General features: G+C 41.0%; 1 protein-coding gene across 1 annotated transcript in view; it reads left to right on the forward strand.

Moving 5' to 3' along the window:
• Positions 1-951: 951 nt before the first annotated feature.
• Positions 952-20,435, forward strand: part of CHSY3 (chondroitin sulfate synthase 3) — a 142,199-nt gene continuing 122,715 nt past the window's right edge. The window contains exons 1-2 of the mRNA XM_068177338.1: positions 952-1,923; positions 3,553-3,836. Coding sequence (XP_068033439.1) covers positions 1,209-1,923; positions 3,553-3,836 — 999 coding nt within the window. The 5' untranslated portion in view covers positions 952-1,208. The remainder of the gene's footprint in view (positions 1,924-3,552; positions 3,837-20,435) is intronic.

A 20,435-nucleotide genomic window follows, 5' to 3' on the forward strand; every position in this document is an offset into this window, starting at 1 on the left:
AAAAAGGCTTGAAATTTTTCTCTCACTATTTGCATACTTTTGCTAATATCACAGACCACCAGCCTCCATACTCCTCCTCCCACCTTGACATGTGTCTGACAATTGATAAAGTCACAAGAAGTGACAGACAACGCCATAAATTAGCCACAAAAATGGGTTGTTTTGCTGAAAACTATTAAATATATGCTATATTATATATAATTCCAGTTATCCTGGACTGTAGACAGCGCCTACCCAGAGGTTACCCAGAGGTCAGGGGAATGAGGAAGCAATGCTCCAGGATCTTGGAGCTCATAAGAACCAAAGCAAAATTAACAATACAAATACTACTAACAGTACTAACACTAATGATATACTCAGGCCGTGGGAATCCATGCCACAGGAAAAGGCACTTTTAACTGGGGAGTTGTTAAAAGAGGCCAGAGCGGAGGCAGCGGAGAGGGCATCTCTCCTCCCGACACGACACCACGACAACCCGGACCTGCCTTTCACGACCACCCCTCTGGAGGAGACGACAGGGCGGAACGGTCCCGTGCGGCGCCCCGTGGCCCTCGGATGGTGCCGCTGATGAGACCCCGGCCTCGCCCTCTTCTACAGCGGGTCCGGGACGCACCGGAGTATCCAGACCTAAGCGAGGATGCGGGGGGCAGCCCCACCGCGCCCCACCCTTCCGCACCGCCCGGTGGGCGGCCCCGGCCCGGCCACCGCCCTGCCCCCGCCCCAGCGGGCAGGAGGGTCGCCGGCGGACGGCGGGGCCGGTTCGGGTGCCGAGGCCGCGGCGCGGGTGATCCGCGAGAGGCATCTAAAAAAATCGTTTCCTTCCGGAGCGGCGGCGACGGCCGCCACTTCTCCGGCGCAGCTCGGGCGCCGGCGGCGCCCTCCGAGGTGAGGCGCTCGGCAGCCACGGAGGAAGGCGGCGGGCGCTGCGCGGTGGCCGGGGCGGAGGAGGCTGAGCAGTGGGTGGGGCGGGGAGGGACCAGCCGCGGCGGGGACGAGGTGCCAGCGGAGCGGAGGCGCCGCCGCTCGGGGTCCGCCGCCCTCCCGCCCGCAGAAGTTTGACTCGGGAGCAGCGCAGCCGCCCGGGCCGCCGCGGCGGGGCAGGGACCCGCGGCAGGAGACGCCGCGCTTGAGGCCGCCGCGGGACGGTGGCTGCCTCCAGCAGGACGCCGGCGGCGGTAGCGTTTCTCCGGGGCCGCCCCGCCCGCGACATGGCAGCGCGATCCCGGCGACCGTGGCTGAGCGTGGTGCTGGGGTTGGTGCTGGGTTTCACCGCCGCCTCCTGGCTCATCGCCCCTAGAGTGGCCGAGCTCAGCGAGAAGAAGCGGCGCGGCGCCAGCCTCTGCTCCTACTACGGCCGCGCGGCGGGGCCGGGGGCGGCCCGTGGCGCGGCGGCGGCGGGAGGGCAGCAGGCGCCGCCGGGGGCAGCGGCGGTGTTGGGCGGCACGAGTTTCAGGAGCAGCCCCTGGGAGCTGCCGCCCGCGGCGGCGGAGGGCACGGTCTCCAGCCCCGCTGCCGGCGGGGAAGGGGAGCCGGAGGAGGAGGACGAAGGCGGCGAGAAGCGGAGTGGCCGGCCTGGCGGCAGCCACAACGGGAGCGGAGACTGGGGGGGCGCCCAGGGCTGCACAAAGCCCCGCAACTTTCTCTACGTGGGCGTGATGACGGCCCAGAAGTACCTGGGCAGTCGGGCGGTGGCGGCGCAGCGGACGTGGGCGCCCTCGGTGCCGGGCCGCGTGGAGTTCTTTTCCAGCCAGGGCTCCGCCGCGCCCCCCGGGATGCCCCCGCTGCCCGTCGTCGCCCTGCCAGGAGTGGACGACTCTTATCCGCCGCAGAAGAAGTCCTTCATGATGATCAAGTACATGCACGACCACTACCTGGACAAGTACGAGTGGTTCATGCGGGCGGACGACGACGTCTATATAAAAGGTGACCTAGGCGCATCCCGCCGGCGGGAGGCAGGGAGGAAGGGGAGCGCTGTCTGGGAGCCTGTCGGAGTCTCCCCATGGGTCGGGGAGAGATTCAGTTCCCGCCTGGGGCGGGGAGAGCATGGGGTGTCTCGACCTGCCACCACCCCGCCGGCGTTTGCTTCCAGCCCCTGTATGCGGGGTATGGGGAACCGCCCCATCCCTGAGGGAACCCGGCGTGCCCGGGACGGGCCGTCTCTGCGGAAGCCGCCACTCATTGGAGAGCCAAAACTGCGGGCTGGACCACGCCAGACACGGTGAGCGGTCCCTTGGATGGGCGTGTGGTCCAGGTGCTGCCGTCCCTGCCCTCGCTTCCATGGCGATCCTGCGCACAAGCCTCCGCCGTGGTCCGGCGGAGAGGGTCCGGTCCGACCGGGCGCGGCGGGCTGCGGGGCAGTGCAGGACTCACGACCAGACTGCAGGGTGTCTGGCGGTCGTGCCGCGCCCCGGCCCTCCAGTGGAGTCGGTGGGACCCCTGGGGAGCTGTGCGGCTGTCACCGGTACGAGCTCTCCGCCTGCCTCGACCCTGAGCTGGGCGAGCGCAGCCGCTGCGGGCTCCAATAAAGCTGCTGTTCAGTGCAGCGGGCGCCTCCGGGAAGTACCAGCCCTGCTCCCGTGCGAGTTTCATAGCACCGTTAAGATGTGGTGTTCTGCAGCTTGCTTCCTTTTGGTCTGCGCTTGAGGCTGGCATTGTTTGTGCCGTGTCCCGCGCTTAGGAAAGGGAAGCTGAAGTTGAAAGCATAAGCCCAGGTTGTGAGCTTGGTTGCTTACACTGTTGTAAATTCATTGGTGGTGGCTGTACCCTTCCCCGTTTGTCACTTAATTTTGAGTCGTTTAATAGGCTGCCTGCTCATTAGCTGTCATTCACCTGTCAAATATTTGCAGATGTACACATGTATATATGTATATACATTCAGTTGCAGGCATAAAGTTGTGTTTTCTTTGAGCTCATTCCAAAGTTGTATAGAACCTGTCTTTAATTGATTACATGGTACCAAATTAAACTTATTCAGAAACTTTTAATTTCAAATAAATATTAAAGTTTCCTAAAATAACTAGTTAAGTGATGATAAACACTGTAACACTGGAACTATTTGAAATTAACAAGAGTTTTACTTTCTTTCCAAGAATTAGTCTGTAATCTGTTTTCCTTAATTAATTTAGATTTGCTCTGGTATTTTCAAAAAATAATCCTATTAAATCTTACCTGGTATTTCCCATCCACTCCCTTTCCTCCCCAGCCTGGAACTATATTGTGCAAATTGTCTGACTTTAGGGATTTTTATACTAGCAAGTGCTTTCCATCAGTATTGTTTGAACAGAACAAGTTAACTGTCAAAAATTAAGTTTTGGACCATATTCCAGCTTATGGCTGGAAGGAAAATGCCATTGTAATGTTGATTTAAAAAAAAAAACAAACCTGTTCGCTTGTCCAAGGATATTTTCTATGAGGTCTAGGATATTGCTTTGGAAGTCATTTCCTCTGACAGTCTCAGGTACCTGTTACATTTTTCTAAAAGCTTGAAGTACAGGGAAGGAGATGGCTGGCAGAGTAGTCAGAGAAATAACAGTAATCTTGTCTTTTTGTCAGGTGAAAAATTGGAGGAGTTCCTTCGCTCACTGAACAGCAGTAAACCTCTGTATTTGGGGCAGACTGGTCTGGGTAATATTGAAGAACTCGGAAAACTGGGGCTGGAGCCTGGAGAAAATTTCTGCATGGGAGGGCCGGGAATGATCTTCAGCCGGGAAGTTCTCCGGAGGATGGTGCCACATATAGGTGAATGCCTTCGAGAAATGTACACCACTCACGAGGATGTGGAAGTGGGCAGGTGTGTCCGGAGATTTGGAGGAACTCAGTGTGTTTGGTCCTATGAGGTGAGTGACAGTATAAATTGCAGTGAGCTATTTGTTTACAGAGTTTTTCTTCTTGCAAGGTAAGTAGCTGTATCTGCAATCTCTTTCCACTTTAATTATCTTCCAGTGCTTGCATCAGGATGTGAACTGCAGACTGTAAGGAAAAAAGAGAGGAAAGCATTCACAGCATATTGCTGTAATCATATTTATTTCTACTCGTGTCTTACCGTTTTCATTGGTGACTATTTACTGCAGCCATATTGTAAGTGTTGCTGTGCTGTAAGTTGCTAGAGCATTACCTAGAGGGTTTCAGAACAATCCTTGACAGGGAGCTGTTGCATTTGATATATATGTTGTTCAGGACAGATTGTTTTAAGCAGATCTTTTCAAGTTTAGATAAGCACGAAACATATCTGTTTGCTCTGTATCACAATCTCTTAAAATACATTGTAGCATTTAAAGAATGGCCTGTATTTTCTTAATTACTTAGATGTATTTTATTCAAGTTTATTATTGACAAAAGCAGAAATAGCTGTTGTTTCACTGGGTTTTTTTTTTGTACAGAAATGAAATTCTTTACACTGCCTTTCTATGATGCAACTTTGATAGTATTTTTCTTAGCATAGAACAGTGTTAAAATGGATTAAGAATATGTGCAGTGTAATAAATTTTCCTATGCCGAAGTAATTTTAGGAATAAATTACTTCATTCAGTAGTAGCATTTTCTAAAGTAATTAGGGTCTGTTGCAGTACCAAAAAAGTTTATCTGCAATGCCATAATTAAAATTCATGCTGGTTTCTCTGGAATTATTGTGATTATTTGCATGACTATCTTCACAGATAAAAATAGGCTGAGCATACAACTACAAGAAAGGGTAAAGGGTGAAACCTAATATGTTGAATATTATTTCACTTATTTTGATCAGTTATTTAATATTAATATATGCTTGCTCTTGTGGCACTCCCTCATTAATCAGGAAAAATCCATTTAAATGGGCCATAGAAAGAGGCTATGTGGTATTTAGTGTCAAAAAATCAGAAAAAAATTAATTTTGTGTAATAGCATTTTTCTGAATGGCCTAGGGAAAGGTGACCATTTATAAATGTGTTTGGTAGGCTATAGTGTATGTAAACAGGAGAACAAAAGAAAATACTGCATGCTTGTTACTAATTAGGTAGAAATCTTAGAGGAGTAAATTTACTTCACAATAGAAATATGCTTTTTGAGACTATTTCATTATGTGTTGTAAATGCTACTGTGAGGTAATATACCTGTTGCTCTGGCAGAGAAGGGAAGGCATTTATGGTGTTGATGGAAATCCATGTAGAACTATATAGGACCAGTGGTTCCTAATCAGACATCCAAATTGCATGGTACATCTGAAGCCTAATCATACACTCTGACGTGTTTGGGCTGTGCCTGTACAAAACTATTTTCCAGTCCTTATGGGCATGTGATGCTTGCTGATCTGTATCAGGTGACAGCATTAAGATTCTGCCTTGACAGTTGTATCACAGAAGGGATTTTAGTTTTGTTTTTATGGCTTGACTTGGGGAGAAATCTATGGAAAAATACTGATAATATTGTCACCATGGTTATAATTTGTTTTGATGTTGAATTTCAGGAAATGTTTGCTCCAGGCATTGATCTTAAGGGGGATGGAACAAAAAAATACAGTTTTGAAGACTGGTTTATATGACTACCTAGAAGCTCAGCTTTTCATGGTAGGATTGAGGCCTGAAAACAGACTTTTTGAAAAAAACTCATGCTTGTATGGGATCTGGAATAGAGTGACACCAGTCTTGATTGTCAGTTGTTCTTGAAGTATCTAGGTCTATGTAGTAAAGAATAGAAGAAGAAAAAATATGTTTGGCATTGCAATAGTTACTACTAATTTCTGACCAGTATTTCTGTCTAATTCTGAAGAATCTTTGACTCTGTTGCCAGTGCAGAAGCTCCTTGGGAAAATGCAGATGATTAAGGCAAAGCTGCTTAGGATGTTATCCCAACATTAAACCTATTTAGATGGGAAGGAGTGAAATGGGGTGTCTGGAAAGAGAAGCTGCATTTGTGCTTTGGCATAGTTTGTACTGTGCAACAGTACGATTCTCCACCTGAGGAGATCTATGTGTTGCAGATTGCTAGATTATTTGGTGAAAACAGTGATTTTTTTTCCCTGAGGCACTGAAACTGTTTCTGTGTGCTTTTTCATTCCTGTATTAGATCAGAAACACTCTTGATGTGCTAGAAGGGGAATATTCCTTCAGATACATGTGCACAAAATCTAAGATTGGGGCCAGGACTTCCTGTATAGCCAGCTGCACTTTTGTCCTCTTGTTCTATGTAAGTAATAAACCGAGTCCTGTTGAGCTGCAAGATTAAGATGAACTTAGTTGATTCTAGTAAGATAAGTAATTTCTCTTTTGTATGTATTTGTGAAGAATGTAAGCTGGAAGCAATTACATTAAAATTCATAGGAGCTTTTTAGCTCCAGAAGAGTTGAATCACTGTTGCCTCATTTTTTACTAGATTTCTTTTCAAAGAACTAAATTGGAAAATCAAAGAGTTGGTAAGAAAACCTGAAATGCTTGATCTTTGCTGGGTGGCATAGCTGGTGTCATTGACTGGCTGCCTGTCAGAGTTTGTTCTGTTGCTACTTAGGGCTAGCCAGAAGCATATGGTAGCTTATATACGTAATATGCTTGCTGACAAGAAGAGGGTAACAACTTTGGTGGGTTTTAAAAAAAATTAATTTTTTTTTTGTTGTAAGAATGAATAAGAAAATAAGATATTTATGGGCCTACAGTGAGCCACTCTTATATTTTGAGCTTTCTAGAGTTAAATTCTAGTTCTGCCAGATTTGAAGCCAGGTCTAAAGATTGGGACTCCCACGTACCAAGTGACTCATGGCTGAGGTGATGAGCCTCTCTCTGTGTCTGCTGATGGAGCTCCTCCACTCTAAATAAAGAATTAGTCATTAGATTGCTGAGAGAGGGAATCGAATGATAGTGTTCTTAGGGTTCTTATGAAAAATGGAGGGCAGAAAGAGGAGGACACTCAGGTTAGTGTCTCTTTTTAGTTGCTGTCCTGTTCTGCTGGACTTGGGCAGCCCTGTGGTGAGCTGGAACAGGGGAGAATCCACTTTGCTGAGCATGAGCATCAGGAGAAAAAGAGGTGGTCATAGCCAGCAGTAAAGGACAAGTAAAGTGTCAAACTGCTGTCTTGGCAGCAGCTTGGATTCAAATTGTCTGGAAGCAGCAGCTGAACTGTAGCCTAAATGTAGTCCATTTCCTTGCTTCATGAGAAGTTATGTGCTAGAAGTATTTTGGATTAATAATTTTCTTTCTACAGAAGATCCACCCTTATTCTGGTATATTTTTTCAATTATGTTTTAATTTACTCTTAGTTTTGATGATGCTGTAATGACTGAGGTATAATAAATCTGAGAAATTTGTCCAAAGTATCTCTGTAAAAAATATGTTCATTTTTGTAAGGTCATAGCATCTTCTGCTTCCCAGAATCAGAAACTAAAGATTAAAAGTGCCCTTGGATTTGTTTTCAGAATCCATATTTCAAGCTATCACTCTCTTCCACTAATTTTGAAGCTTTCAAATGTTTTTATTTTAAAGGAATGAAGAAACTAACTTGATTTTAGTGAGTCATATATTTTCTGTTCTTTTGAAAACAAAAATATAGTTAAAAAGCTGAGATACTGTGTACTTCCTCATTTTGCTGTCTAAGAGGGATTTGAGTATAGAAGACGATTTGAAATAAAGGTCTGATTGCTTTATATCTCTTCTCTTCCCCATTTCTTTTAAAAATATATTTTGGGTTTTAGAGGACCATTTTGTAATTAATAACCTGAGATTTGAACAGATCAAATAGTGTAGTTCCATAAAATGACTAAAAGAAATGCTATGTATGGAATAAGTAGCTATAACAATTGAAGAAGACTTGGTCAGAGTGTAAATGCTATCAGAGAATGTTTTTTTTTTTTTTAGAAAATAAAAAATGTCAAATGCAGCATAAAACATCTAAAGACAATTCATTGGTGCTTTTCTAACATATATTGAATTGCTTGCAAAGCTTTTCTTTTTATAGCCTTTTTTCCCTTTTTATGGATGAAAATCATATAGAGTATCTTAAAATAGGAGAGACTCGAGGATTGATCAAGTCCAGTGCTTGCTATGTTCACTTTAGGGTTAAAAATGACATTCCTCCAAAGCAACCTATACAGTATTATTCCTTTGGTATTGTTTAGGTTGATGTTGAAAGAAAATATGGTACTTTGTACATACAAGTAGTCTACATAGATGATATATCTGTTTCTCCCACTGTTTTTTTCCCCGCTTTGTTTCCAAAGTTCAAGGACAACCATAGAATACAGTCTCATTACTGCAACATTCTTTTAGTAAAAAAGCTCTCTATTATCCTATCTGTTGTTGATTCCCAGTAGTTACAGTAAATATTGCCGTAAATGTCATGGGAAAATGCCTCTTTGGATCAAGCTGTGTACTCAGAAACTTTTCCTTTACAGTGCATTGGTATTTTGACTGTCTCTGGTGGTACTAGAACTTTGTAAACCATTTTATGTATCTTCTTCTAAAAATACTTTATATTTTCTGTTTTAATTTAATATTTCCATCCTGATGTATTTTAATCTCTCATTTGAGGCTTTGTCTCTTTCTTTGGTGAAGATTTGTACTAAGCTTTGAGTTCAACCCTGCACCAAACAGAAACATTAGAGGTGTGGGTGCCTTTGATGATAGGATGGTATTTTGCTCATTTTGGGTACTGGGATGATCAGTCTTGATCATTCCAGTACTCAAAATGAGGATACTGGGGGTGGCAGTGCCCCACCCCCACTTAAGTTGTTGAATTTGGACAGTTGTTGAATTTGTAGGTAGTTACATAAATGCAGCCAATACTTAAAAAAAACATCAGTGATCCTAGAATAAAAATGCATATAAGAGTGGAGCCTTGCAGTAAGGGCATCTGAGTGTATAGGAATAGAAATCAGATGATCCCAGTGGCCTTGGAACTTTTTGATGCAGGATTGCTTGTGTGCTGTCTTAACTGTTTGTTACCAACATCTGTCCAATTAGTGATGTTAACTGTACATATCAAATTTCTTTCCTTTATGTGATTCTCACCTGGTTAGAAAAATCATACTATTGTAGAGTGGTGTTTCTGTGTGTACATGATACAAATAACTGTAAATCCTTAAATGCATATTCTGTTGCTTTAACCATGATACTTAGTTGGGTCAATACTCTTGCCTGTGTGGCTCTGCCTGATCCTCACTTGACCTGCCAGCCCTAACTGTGCTGTGCAGATTTCCTGTTTTTTTGGTTTTTTTTTTTTTTTTTTTTTTTTTTTTTTTTTTTTTTTTCTTTTTTTCTTTTTTTCTTTTTTCCCCCTATGGCTTTCTGCATAACCTCCTGTCATTCATTTGCTCTTTTATGTGGGGAATCTGGAAAGACTGCCTGAGGGTCCTGCCTCCCTTGGGTTCATGAATCCTGGGGATTCCTTGTCTTCTAAGCTCTTCTTGATCCTGTCATGATCAGCTTGGCTGGGAAGTTGAGGAACATCATGATGAGAAAGCAGAGTCATTCCTGGTAGCTCTATGTGTCCTCATGCGGCTGAGCACAGCAGCAAGAGCTGGGGATACCTTTTCTGGCATCCTTATTGTGATGGATAGTATTCCCATAGCTACCGTGGAGATGTGCAGAAAAACGCACATGCCTATGGCTGTGATCCACTGTATGGGGGCATTTGATATGTGGAGCCAAGAGCTAAGAGGGCCATTTCGCACCTGGTTGAGTGCTAAGGTCTCTTACATTCCTGTCTTGGTTTCAGGTTTAGTGTCCTGTGTTTTCTGCCCTGCCTCCTGCCTGAAGAGGAAATATTACTTGTGTGATTTTGAGTTTTACAGCTGTGTAATTGTGACACCTGGTGCTGAGTTACCAAGTTGTTGAAAGACTCTGGGCCGTATTTTCATGTCCCTGATATGAAGGGATGAATTCGTGGCTACACCTTCCTTCCAATGTGTTTTTATCTAACAGCAGTCCTTTGTTTGGAGGACTGAGTGGCTAGCTAACAGCTTTTGAGTCAGTTGCAAATGTTTGAATATTCTTAAAGCAAGTATTTCAAAGTTTCTCCTCTAAGAATAAGCTCTTGTTTTACTTACGAAAGGATCCCACAAAACAAGAAGAAAAAAAGTTCTTAAACTATTATAAATGTGTCTTTATTTCTGCATATGGGTATCCTGACCCATGTCTCTGTGTCTCAGTGTCTCTGAATGTTTAAAGTTAACCATGTTAGATTTGCTGTCATTTTGTTGGAAATATTTTCTCAAGATTTTTGTGCTATTAAATATATATAGGTGGTACTTCCACAGATGTCTAGTGCAGAAGTCTAGGTGTTCAAGTGTTTAAAAGAGTGCTTGTCATGAGCAGATGCAATTGTGGCACAATATTATGAGACATATCTTGTTTAAACCCATCAGATCATCAGTCTTTACAGTGCCCTATTACTGTACAAGGAATAGCTTGATTTTTAGAATGAGAATAACAGACTAATAACTGCATTAGTGCCAACATTAAGTGAATTTGTGAAGCAAAGCAAGACGAAACCCTTATGTTTACTTTATTTTCCTGAAATATTTTTCTATACTTTACCTTAAAATCAAGTAAACCTAACCACACAGGAAGCATTCGCTTCTACAGATATTTCCAGAATTACCTATGCTTTCAAAGTTTTGTCTTTCTTACAAGTTCTAAAATAACTGTATTTCGCATCTACAGATCTGATTGTGGTAATTGGTCATGCTTTGGCTAAGCGTTTTGTTAAACTGTCCTACTTCAGCCTTTCTGAAGATGAATGGTGAGTTGAAATGGAATAGTAGAGTATTAGTGAAGTGTGTTTAATTTTCTCAAAGACACAGATAGTCCACAAGTTGTTTCCTCCTGCTCCCTCCTGACCCTCAGTGTAGATGGGTTTTTTACTTGTTCTGGGCTATTCTTTGCATCTCTTCTCATCCCAACTTAGAAAAATCTCGCAGAGATAACTTTTTCTTGACTTTGACATCTTTTGAGATCAAAAGACATATTTCTACTGAAATAGAAAATGCTCACAAAAGAGAGAGGCTGGAAGTTGTAAACAGAGAGAGTTACAAAAACTATTAGAAATAAAAACTTATTAAATGTATTTTTGAGACCTAGTGGAATACTACAGTAGGATATGTCTTTTTTTAGAAGAATAAGCTTCCTAGCTACTCTTCCAGATGGTATTTTTCTTGGGAGTTTTCTTCAGGTAGACAACTAGGCATAAAATGTAGCTGGAACATTTGAAGTCTTTTTGCTTTATTTTATGATTCTCATTACCAAAGTGCTTGCCAGCTCTTTTCAGTTCTTATTTGAGAAGGCATATATTAACCCATCATCAGCATATGCTGCTGTACCATATTCTCTGCAGTATGTTTTTACTTAGTTACTTCATTTCATAGAATAACACAAAATACTTGAAGAATACCTCACGTATTAAAATTGTAGCAAGAATTGCCGGCTTTGAGGAGTTTATTCCATCAGACCAGTGCTGGGTATTGATTTAAGCTCAAGATGAGTGCCAGGTTGGTCACTTTTTAGTACATATTTGGAACTGGGGAGCAAATAAATGTGTAGTTCCACCGCTGCTGCAATATTTTTAGCTTCTGAGTATTACTCTAAGGAAAAAATTTTGGTGTACCTGTAAGAAATCTTTTAAAGCACTCATATACTTTCAAAAATAACATCTTGAACTAGAGGTATAATTTTAGGAAATTCTGGAGGAGGATAAGCAGCCTGGTAGCTGATACAGGCTTCTTGAATGCTGTTTTATGTATGATTTAGTCTTAAAATGAACATAGGAAAGGAGTTAGCTTTTTTTTTTTGTAATGTAGTGGTGTTGAGTTACATTTCAATTATCTTTTATGTAGTACTCTTGAGATACACTTTCAACACACTGGTTGAAGTTTTACCTTTAGTAAGATGAACACTTAAAAATATTTTTAAAAAGGCTTAAAGTAAGTCTTCTGTAGTATGTTGGTTTAATCATGCAGTTGAATACTGAAAGCTGAAACCTGAAGTTCTGACTGGACAGATTGTGTGTTTGGTTTTAATTTTTGGTTTGTGATATTTTATTTAGAAACTTGAAACTGTTCATTTTAATAAGTTTAAAATAGGACTGTAGGCTTCTTGTTTGTTTGGTTTGGGGTTTTTTTTTTTGTGTGTGTGTGCTTGTTACTTTGAAGGACTTTATACTTTCAGGAGTGCTTTCAAGTGCTTTGCCATGCTTTTAAAACATTTGAGTTCCTAAACTGTTCTGCTTTTTTTTTTTTTTTTCCTCTCATTATTATTATTTACAAACATTTCAGGGACAAGTTAACATCTGAAGGATAAAAATCTGATCACCAGGGACACTGCTTCTTTTGACTCTTCATTTGCTGGTATAAGAGAAGTGCTTGTTCATGGGGTCCTTTCTGACTGCAGCATCTGTGAATGAGCTTCTCATGGTGTACGAACAAATGCATTGAAGAAGTGCAGCATTTCTTTAGCAGTATATGTGGCTGCAATATAGTGGAAATATATGTGGGCTTTGCTGCTACACGAGGCATACACTGTAACTCTGCATGCACAGAAATATGCATATGTGTAAAGCTTGTTCCTAGGTGATAACCAAGCTTCCCAGGGCATCTGTGAAAATCCCTTGGAGAATAAGCCGTGCTTCTAAGTCATTACTGCAGTCTCTCTACTGTAAAGCTGAAGAATTTAGCTTTCAGTTTGTTTTAAATCTATCTTTCCAGTTAGATCTGTGTCCTTCTGTTCTGTATATATGCATTTTTTTGCTTTCAATTTGACATAGCTTTTTTTAGCCGTCCTTGAAAGCTTTTTCTTTACTGCTGCAGACAGTAGTACACCTATTATCATAACAATTTTTCATCACAAAAAGGCCCATCTTATGGAGCTCTTATCCTACTAGAATTGCACAAGTTCCTATTGTTGATCATGACAAAAGACAATGACTTTTTATGCCATTTTTTATCAGTTTGGGGAAAAATTTTCCGAAGTACAGTGAGTTCCAGAAGTCAGGGAATTTAGCTGCAAAAAATGTAGCTGATGACTAAGCTTTTAGGAAAGTGCCTAACTCAGCAAATGAAACAGTTTTGTTATGTGCTTTTGATATATATATTGTTGTTTTTAAATTATCTATTAGGTATGAATCTGGCCTGCAAGATGGAATGAAAACGGATGCTAGTATTCTGCGTCCTTTTCTTCTGTGCTATATTATTGTGGTTTCTTTTTTCTTAATTTGGTAGGGGGAAAAACTGTACCTAACTGAGGGTACGTGACTACCATAGAAAATATGGTGAAATAATAAAAATAATTTTGAAAAATGTAGTACTGAGGGGTCCCAGGGGGTTGAGGTTTGCTTAGAGTTATGGAGTGTGTCTGTTACATCCTTGCAAAAATTGATTATTATTTTTACTTTCAAGAAAGAATTCTGTACCAAAACTATGCATTGGGAATTGCTCCATCCTTGCCATAGGGAGTTGGTGCTCATGTCCCCTCTTCCAAATCTGTTACCCTTATTTTTGGTCTGTTAAGTCCAAGAATAAACACCTTTCTGTTCTTAAATTCTTAGCTGTGCTGTGGTGCTGACATGTATGCTTGAAGATGGCAACTCTGTAATGGGAGTGAGATAGAAAAGATATACAGTCTTTGTGGGGCAGAGAGCCTTAAATGAGCTAATATTCTTTTTGCAGTATACTTAACAACTTGCCCAGCATGAGCTTCCTAACTCATGGCTGGAAAAATGTTTTGAACAGCAGTGGCTTTATTATTTTAGCTGTATTCCTCCTAGGAAAACTGACTGCCTATGTCTTGGATGGGTGGACTGTTTAATGGGTAAAACTCTGGATGGCTGGGCCCAGACCGTTTTGGTGAATGGAGGTAAATCCAGTTGGTGGCTGATTGCTAGAACTGTTTGCCTGGTCTTGATTTTGGTGCCAGCCCTATTTAATGTCTTCACTGATGGTCTGGACATGGGGATTGAGGGCACCCTCAGTAAATTTGTAGACAGTGCAAAGCTGTGTGAGAGTGTTGATCCTTTCGAGGGTAGGAAGGCTCTACAGAGGCCTGGACAGACTCAGTCAGTGGGCCAAGGACAACGGGATGAGGCTCAATAAGGCAAAGTGCTTGGTTCTGCACTTTAGTCTCAGCAAACCCATGCATCACTACCAGCTGGGGCAGAATTGGCTTAAGAGCTGCTTGGAAAAAAGGGACTTTGGGGGTGCTTGTTGAGAGCCAGCCTAATGTGAGCCACTGTGTGCCCAGGTGGCCAAGAAAGCCAATGGCGTCTTGCTTGGCCTGAACCAAGAGCAGTGTGGCCAACAGGACAAGGGACGTGATCATCCTCCTGTACTTGGGGTTGCTGAGGTCACACCTCAAGTCCAGTTTTGGTCCCCTCACACCTCCAGGACATTGAGGTGCCGGAGCTTGTCCAGTTAAAGTCAACAAGGCTCATGGAAGGACTAGAAAACATGTCTTATGAGGAATGCTGAGGGAGTTGGGTTTGTTTAGTCATGAGAAGAGCAGGCTCAGGGGAGACTTCATTGCTCTCCACAACTCCCTGAAAGGAGGCTGTAGTGAGGTGGGGCTTGGTAATTTCTACTGTCTCTGCAGTGATAGGACCAGAGGAACTGGCCTTCAGCTGAGACAGGAGAATCAGATTAGATATTAGAAAAAAGTTATCACTGTTAGGGTGTTCAGGCATTGAAATAGATTGTCCTGGGACATGGTGCAGTTGGTGTCCCTGGAAGTGTTCAAGAGGCATCTGGATCTGATGCTGAGTTATGTGGTTTATGGGTTAAAGTGGTAGTGTTGGGTGGATGGTAGGACTTGATCTTGAAGGTCTCTTCCAACCCTGAAAATTCTATGATTGTGTGAATGCTCAAAGCAGGAGAAGGAAGTACTGCAAGGAGGTGGGTTAGAATAACAGACTGACTTGCCTTTGAGTTTGGCAAGATAGAAAACAGCTGCTACGAATCAGCTTCTTGTGGCTAGGTTTCATCCACACAAGTAGGACTTCTTTCATGAGTTTTTGCCTGAAAATAGGATGTGGTGTTGAAGTTCTCTCTGTGTGTATAGACGTGTGTATATACATATGTATGTGTGGAAGCATTTATTTATATTTTTAAGTAAAATGCAGTCTATATTTTTAAGTATAATACTTAAACTTAATAAGTTAAGTTGGCATTTGCCTTTTTACTGCACTTTGGATAGCAAATAATGATAAAGACCAATAAATACTTGTCAGTTTGTTACTAACTTTTTCTGGAGACTGTTTGTTACTATAGCAATTGTTGTGCCTAGAATTAGCTGATAATGTAGGCCAGTCATCCCCATGTGAGAATCCAGCATTAGAATGTTGTCACGTTTCTGTTAAAAATGCCAGTGATATAGTATTCACTTACTACCTGTGTTTCGCTAGTGTATTGAGTGATGTGAAAACATTTAATCATCCACATTGATCAGAATGGGATTTCATTAGTTATGTATAGTGTTGATAAAATGCTGATAAAATTTCCTGAGTTCACAAGGCAAAAAAATCTGAGGACTTCAGAACAATCATGTTAAAATATGTTCCTGAATGTAGGAGCAGTCAAATTTTTCATAGTTCTGAATGCTGGTGGTACCTTCTTTTTTTATATAAAAATATGCTTCAGAAGTAGCATTCCTGCAGGGTAAGTTCAGAACTGCAGGAACTTCATGCTTATCTCAATTTAAAAGAACTTTGCTTATTGGAATGTTTAGTTTAGTACTAAACTCATAATTTCTGTAAAAAACTTCGTTGTATTGCTAAACATCATTTGGGGACCTAATGCTTTCCTTGGAAGTGGCCTCCAAAAGGATTTTTTGAGGGTTCTGTCATAAATCCGTGATGTGGCCAACAAAAACAAACGAGCTGATGTTTTTACTAGTTTTAATAGCCATGTTACCTTCAGTGTAAGTACACTCTGTATTCTTTCTAACTTGAAATAAAGAAAAAAGGTGATGCCCGGAATTGGGGGGAGGAAGGGATTTGTTCTTTCCTTGTTGAGTTTTATTTAGTTATTTCTCTTTGACCATAATTATATTACTCAGTTTGGTCCAACCTTCTCTGCAGATTAGATACTAGCCTGTAAAATGAAGTAACTTTTTGCCCTTATCCTATCCATAATGACCATGTAGATAGGTAACAAAAATAGTTGCTGGGTTAAGCATTTCAGTTATATAGTAAAATAAGCTGTAGTGAGCAGTATAAAAATGGAATTGTAAAGAGATGCTCTGTTTTTATAAACAGTTTAGAGAATTGTTTGTTATGTTTTGTGGTATACTTATTGCTTTTTGCACTAGGGAAAAATAAATAATAATGAGAGATGTTAAATAGAGTTTTGGGTATCTGTTAATCGATACAGAAAATAAACCAGCAATACTCTTGTATTTAACAGGTTGAAATTTCTATTCATTCACAGACTCTGAAGAGGTATTTGATACCTTCAACACATGCCACCATTAGTTTATTATAAACACATTGAGCTCCAAAATGAATTTTAGAAGGATTTCCATTTTACTTGTCCTGTTCCACTAGAATATTGTTGTATAAATGCAGTTTCCTCAATAAGTAGCAGTTTAAATTTATTTGAGGCAAATATGCAGCCTGTTTTTCTTCTGTGAGCTGTTATTACTTTAAAAAGCTCTTGTTATTTTCCCTTGTATCTATACTGATAAGGTACTATTGAGCTTTTATTTGGTGAGGTATAAGGATTCACGATCCTCTTGTTCCCTTAACCCTTTCTTTCATTTGCCTCAGTTTCTCTTTTTATTTATTTATTTTTTAAATGTATGATCAGGATTATGTATAGTACTATCTATGGGAACTTGTGTGTAACTTCTACTGTGGTGCTCAATGTTCAGCCTTGCTACTGCGGCCCTGGATTCCTTTTATCATTTTTAAGGCTTGGTCACTCTGTAAATTCATCACCATTTTTCAGTTTGGTTAGTACTGCCAGGTCAGTATCACCTTTGGCTGTTTTCAGCTACTGAACTTCTAGTTGTGCTAAAATTTGCTAGTATAGTAGTTGCATTGTTTAATCCTGTTGCTATTGGAAAACTGTGCCATCCTAAACATCATGTCACAATATCAGCAGAAAAATGGCCTTTTCTTGTGTAAAGGGAATGTTCCTGGTTCTCACTGTGACCTCCACAGCAAAGGCAGATGCTATGGTAGTATGAGAGGGAATGTATATATTGTGTGATCATGTCCCATGTGGAAAATACAGCCGTTGTGTCCAGTCTACTTGTACCTCCTGGCAGGCAAATGGTTAGTGAATAAGAAGGGTTTCATTTTACAAAGACCTAAGTCAAATTATGGTACTTGTTGAGGACTTTAATTCCAACTGAAGGAAGCAATTCAGTGCATCTTGGAAGGAAGTCAGCTTTTGGTTATTCAACTTTATGCTCCATCATTTGCCATTTTCTTTTCTGCTGTTCATGTTAGTTAAATGACTCCAAATAAACATGAAAATGATCAGCAACTCCCAAAGGTTTATCTGTGAACACTGGGCTTGGTTTTGAAACCTGTTTTGTGAATCTAAAGTTGAACATCTATGGAACACAGACATACAGTAGTTTCCCATTTTGCTCTGCACCCTTCATAGCAAGGACAAGCAACAAATGGATACTGGAGTCCGCTGGCAGAGCTGATGTTTCTGGTTAAAGCATGTTGACTGTGTAATACAGGTCCTTTTGTGCTTCAACTTTGTACCTAATTTAGAAAAAAACATTCATGAATGTTTTAATTAATGAAGAATTGAAGTGGAAGATTCCAATTAATTGTTTAAGGAAATAAAGGTTGAAGAAATGTGTGTATATGTGTGCACACACGTGTATGTATATATATATATGTGACAGACGCTAGAAGAGCATGCCACTGCTTTTCAATGTGACAGCTTGAGGCAATTTCCTTGAAATATCTAAAATATTATACAAAATTTTAAAAGAGGTTTTTGGCTAGGTTGGCAATCATGCTGTTGTGAAAACAAGACTTGCATAAATGCATGGATTTTTTCCAGTGTTGATGCTTCTTCAGAGCTTTTAAACTTCAGTAATAAGTAGTAAATATATGTGTGTTAAATCTTATGTATGCCTATATTCCTTAGGCAGTTTAGTTCATGTCTGTGTGTTCAGGTTGGCACCAGTCCTGCAACTGATACCAAACAAATGGCTCAGTGTAGAAGCAGCCTGCTCCTGCCAGCTCTGGCAGCTTTCTTGGAAGAGAGATGTCAGCTTTTGCAGAACTTAGCTTTTCCTAAGTAAATAAATTAATGCAAGTTGTAGACCTAAAACTGCCTTTGGGGTCTGCTTGCAGTGATCTGTGTTACATGCTGATATAAACTTTGGTATGAAAAGATATGTTTCTAGTGCCTATTTGGCATTCAAAGGATGAGAAGAACCATAAAACTTGAGGAAGCTCGGAGGGCCCTTAGTACGTGCAGGTGTTAAAGCTACTGCCCATGAAGGGTGTTCTGAACTGAGATGAAATCAGTCCACCTTCTCTCTTTGCTCTGATAAAAATCACTCTCTTTTTATGTCCTTCACTTACAGCTGTAGCAGTGAACCTGTGGCTTGTAGGAGAGATGCGGCCCTTGGATTTGTCATATTTGGCAGCAGCTTTTTGGTGTTCTGCTTTTGGGTGACACAAAACCATGTGGGAGCAGGAATCTCACTAAAGTGTTAAGTTTAAGAGGAGTAATTTCTCCCCTAAGGAAAGTTTGTCTCCTCTCCTACCTTGCTGACTTGCTCTCTGTATACATCTCTTCAGCCTACATTGTGGGAAGTCTCTTCAATTTAAAGTTCAGTTAAATGTATGTCACATACTGAATATAGTGACTTATTTTCTGCCATAAAATTGCCTCCTTGCTCAGAGCTTACATTCCCTTCATCCTCTGTCTCTTTCTGCTGCTTTGCTCTTTGTGTTCTGTTGCCACTTGGCCTCATTTACAATAAAATTTTTGTTCTGACTATTGCCTCTGTTTTTGAAGTGACATAAAAGCCTATAAAACCTCACAAAATTGCTCCGTGTTCCTGTGGAAGTGAAACCGTTTCAATAAAAGCTGTGATCTGTCTATGAAAAGAAAAAAAATCTTGCTAATTAAATAGATATGCAAGGCAAATATATTAAGGGAATGATTTGGGCTGTTAATGTTTCCTTCAGTGGTTTGAACACACATAGAAAGGGGAGATGTAATTTTCAGTGCATGAAACATGAATCACTTTGGAAGGTTATTAAGGAGGAAGTATGTTTTTTCTGTAGATTCTGAGCCTTTTTTCCCCCATCAAGGTCCCAAAAAGGTAGCTTTTAAGTAATCTGCTTGCATCAATCAATAAATATGTCCATAGGTACTTCTCAGCTATATTCTCTTTCTCAAATCTTCAAATTTTTAAATTAATGTATGTATTTTCTTAAGAATACTGTCTCTATAACCTTACGTTTCCAGAGAAGGTCTTACGATTTTTTAAAAGGTTTTTTAGCTTTGTAGGAGGGCAACAACTGGAAGGTATTTCTCTGAGGTTGATGGAGTATAGGTTACTGCTGTGGCAATCTGTGGTGCGCTCTATCCTGAAATGAAAGGGTGCGAGACACGAGGTTGTTTTTCCTCACAGTGATGATGGCATTGAAGATGGTGCTCTACCTTCTTCTTTCTGTGTTACCCCATATTGCTGAGCAGCTGAATGCCATTGCCTGAAGTGTTGCTTTGACACCAGACAGATTTTAAGATAAACTCAATTTTCCTGGGGCTTTCTGTACACCTCTGTGTCTTGAGTATTTTTTATTGTTTTTATTATTATTTCTTATTTATCTTCAGTACCTTTTTTTCAATAGCAAAAGGTCATATAAACTGCTGCTGAATTCATAAGATCATATTTTTTATCATACCCTCTTTGTTCACTCATGATCCATAGTTCTTCAGCTCTTAAATATTAATGACATGTAGTATTCTTTATTACAGATTTTCAAAACCCGAACAATGTAATTTTCATGGGACACATCTTCAAGGTTTTCCCTAATAATAGGGCAGTAATAGCTTTTAGAAAGCATTTTTAATGTTTAATAATTTCATACACATTAATACCATAATGTCTTCCAGATGGTGAAATCACAAAGCAATAAAAATGCTTTCACCCTAGTAATGTGTGTCTCCCTATGCCTGCAGCCATGTTCTCTGTTCTAAATCTTTCAGATGTAATCAGTTAAATGTGGTTAGTTCTCAAAATCAGTTGGATGGGAGACTTATGGAAGACATTAGGTAATTGAAAGAAATTATCTTGGCAGTACCTGGTGCATTTCTCACTTTCCTTAATCCACACCTGGGGAATGCCTGCAGACTAGAGTGTAGAGTGGAGCTTTTAGGGTGCTGAGGCACTTTCTCTAAAAGAGGTATCAGTTGTGGTTCTGGCAACTAGTGACCCAAAGAAATCCCATATTAATCTGTTTGACAATCTTCATCTAACTTTTTTTGTTTTATAGTCAGCCTACAT

The sequence above is a fragment of the Anomalospiza imberbis genome, chromosome Z (assembly GCF_031753505.1).
Source record: "Anomalospiza imberbis isolate Cuckoo-Finch-1a 21T00152 chromosome Z, ASM3175350v1, whole genome shotgun sequence".
NCBI lineage: Eukaryota > Metazoa > Chordata > Aves > Passeriformes > Viduidae > Anomalospiza > Anomalospiza imberbis.